Source organism: Aptenodytes forsteri, unplaced genomic scaffold (genome assembly GCF_000699145.1).
Source record: "Aptenodytes forsteri isolate BGI_AS27 unplaced genomic scaffold, ASM69914v1 Scaffold2, whole genome shotgun sequence".
Lineage (NCBI taxonomy): Eukaryota > Metazoa > Chordata > Aves > Sphenisciformes > Spheniscidae > Aptenodytes > Aptenodytes forsteri.
This window is the reverse complement of record NW_008795695.1, coordinates 7183558-7186807: the sequence shown is the minus strand read 5'-3', so window position 1 is coordinate 7186807 and position 3250 is coordinate 7183558. Positions and strand designations below refer to the sequence as shown.

General features: G+C 42.4%; 1 protein-coding gene across 1 annotated transcript in view; it reads left to right on the top strand.

Moving 5' to 3' along the window:
* The window catches only part of URB1 (URB1 ribosome biogenesis 1 homolog (S. cerevisiae)), a 59767-nt gene that overhangs the window by 16835 nt on the left and 39682 nt on the right, over positions 1 to 3250 (top strand). Inside the window, exon 12 of the mRNA XM_009282945.1 lies at positions 1965 to 2087. Coding sequence (XP_009281220.1) covers positions 1965 to 2087 — 123 coding nt within the window. The remainder of the gene's footprint in view (positions 1 to 1964; positions 2088 to 3250) is intronic.

Here is a 3250-nt window from a genome sequence, read left to right as displayed (position 1 = left end):
GAGCCTTCTCTTCTCCAGGCTGAACAGTCCCAGCTCTCCCAGCCTTTCCTCACAGGAGAGGTGCTCCAGTCCCTTCATCATCTTCGTGGCCCTTCGCTGGACTCTCTGCAGTGTGTCCATACCTCTCTTGTACTGGGGAGCCCAGAACTGGACACAGTGTTCCAGGTGTGGCCTCACCAGCGCTGAGCAGAGGGGAAGGATCACCTCCCTTCACCCGTTGGCAATACTTTGCCAAATGCAGCCCAGGATACTGGTAGCTTTCTCTGTGGCAAGGGCACATTGCTGGCTCATGTTCAACCTGTTGTCCACCAGGACCCCCAGGCCCTTTTCTGCCAAGCTGCTTTCCAGCTGGGTGGCCCCCAGCACATGCTGGCGCATGGGGTTGTTTCTCCTCCGGTGCAGGACTCTGCAATTCCCCTTGTTGTACTTAATCCTCCTGTCCTTGACCCTTTTATGCTAGTAAGAGTATTTTGCAGCCACATGATAAAGCGGGCAGGGAAACTGATATGCCTGACAAATAATTTTTTGAGGGCTTTTAGTTTGGCCAAGTTATTTTACCATGCAATCATTTTTTTGAAGCAGGTAGTCACTGTGGCTACACAAATGCTTGTGTTGCTGTAGCACAGGATTAGAAACATGCAAGTGTTGGAAGAGGGAGAGAGGGTTGGGGTGAAGGCTTCCGTTTTCCTCTCTCAAAACCAGTGTCCCTCCTGAAGGACTTGCTTTCCTAGTCCCATTGCAGGGACTGGAAGTTTTAGTACTCTCTGTAGCTTGGCTAGCAGCCTGCAATGTTTTACTTATAGACTGAAGATAAATCTACAGCCAGTTTCATGCCCTTCACAGGGCATATTCCACAGTGAGACTTCCTGGAGCAGAGAGTTTTTCAGTGTATGTCCTTCTGTGTGTGGCTTTGGGCAGCAAAATAGTTGTCAAAGCTGACACTCCAAGGCTCTTTATTGGTAGAGTGCCTGCTGAAACCAATGGAGTAGCTAATCTCTACTGTAGCTGTAGTTTCTCTGCATACTAGGGTGATAATACTGTATCACTTACTCTCAGCTCACCTTTTACAGCTTTATTTGCACTGTGGCCACTAGAGAATTCTTTTTTAATGGGAGTTGAGACTCAGGCAAACAAAGACAAGGTTTATGCATGGCATCCATCCAGTTCTTCATAGCTCCCTGAGGGAGGCCCAGTTAACAGGAAAAAAGTAGGTGTTAAAAAAAAGTTTTGGCTGCCCTTCACTTATTTTGCTTCCTTTCATTAGTGACTGGATAACAAGTAGCTTTTATGTGTCCTCGTGTTATAAACTAAAAGAATATTTAGCTGCTGAAATAGCTTTTCTGAAGAAGTAAACGGCTGCCTTAGCTGGGGTTGGTGTTTCATACAGATATTTGTTGTCTTCCTCTTGCCAAGAGGTCACATTGAGAAAGTATTATTTTGAAAGAGGAAAGGGAAAGAAAGAGACCTTTAACTGAAGTAATAAATTAGTGTACTGTCTCCTGCACTTCCCTAGTCAAACCTACCTGGCATTAGGTAAAAATAGTGTCCCCGGAAACCAGCAGTGTGACCATATCCTTTCCTTCACTTTTTTCTGTTGTTCAGCCTTAAATTGAACAGCAGTGGGACTGATAGGATTCTTATAGTGAGTGTTAAAATGTTGAGGTTGTCTTTTATATGTGTGAGCACTTTAGAATCAAATTGGAAATGGCAACTGCCAATTTAAGCACTGAATAAGCTGATTTAGTTTTAGAAGTATTCATAACACAGGAATGCTGGGGAAGGAAACTGGGGATTTCATGGGTTTTTTTGTTTTCTTCTTGTTAGTGAGGAAGATAACTGATGATTTCATAGGCAAGTCTATTGGAAATACAGTTAGTAATTCTCATGTTCGATAATGTAGGTGCTACACTGTGCTCTCTTGGTATGAAGGAGGGAGAAACTAATTATGTAAACACTTTGTTTAGGTTCAGATGATGCTGAGACACTGTTTCTGAAAGCTGCACTGCTTCAGGTCGTATGCCTTTATCAGAAGGTTGTCCCCCACTTGGTAGCACGGAGCAACTTTGATTTTAGCAAGCTGCTAAAAGGTATGTGATGGGTATTTCTATTACCTTTATTGCTTTCTCTGGCTATTTACAAAGTTCATAGCAGAAGGGAATGTTTGCTCTTATGTGTAGGCAAAGAAATGTTTTCTAAAAGTAACTCATGTTAGTTTCTTCATTGTGTTGGCATTTATTGTTGCTATTTCTGCAGTGCTCTGGCACTCTGCCCTCTTAAATTCCGTAGCTGCTCTGCTACACTCAGTTGTTTTCAGTGGTAGGTTGTGCTACAGTCTTCCTCTTTGTGTGTCATATTCTTGCAAAAATTTGTTTTTTTATGGGGTTTTAATTCTAATGTTTCTGAGGAAGACTTATGTCCAACTCTTAATGAGATTTGGGGGTGTAATTCTCCTAGACGTATGTCAACAATCCAACATAAGTAAGTTATTTCCAAACTCTTATTAGCTGCAATGATACAAATTTTTTTTTTTAACAGGATAGTTCACAGAAAGTTTAGGTGAGGGAGAAGCACGTACTAATTCACCAATCTCCTCTGGAAAATCTTTTAACATTCAAGTATTCTTTCCATTTGCTGTGTTTGGAATTATTTTATCATAGTTTGGCAGTGTGTGGGGAGAACAACAGTATTCTGTATGGTATTATCTCCTGTGGAAAATCTATATGAGGAAGCACTTGAGCAATATTGTTGTATTTTTGTCTCTGATGTCATGTTCATGGAGGGTATTCCTCTTCATACAGTAGAAGTAAACAGAGACGTTCTGTACCTGCTTAATGCAGCAAGGATGATGAGCCACAAATTCTGGACTGTGGGCAAGATCCTCCAGTACTGCTTGTGATACAATAAATACAGCCATTTAAAACTGAGACTGGAGGAGAGAGCAAAATGTTTGGGCATCATTGCTGTCTGTGGGCCACCAGAGCTTGTAGGCCACCAAACTAGAGCAACTATCTGTGTTGTAGGCAGGTCTGGGATGTGTCAGAATGGGAGTTATGTAAATGCCTTAAAGTCTCTCAGGGTTAAAAATCATAGAATTATAGAATCATTTAGGTTGGAAAAGACCTTTAAGGTCATCAAGTCCAACCATAAACTGAACACTGCCAAGTCCACCACTAAACCATGTCCCTAAGCACCACATCTACATATCTTTTAAAAACCTCCAGGGAGGGGGACTCAACCACTTCCCTGGGCC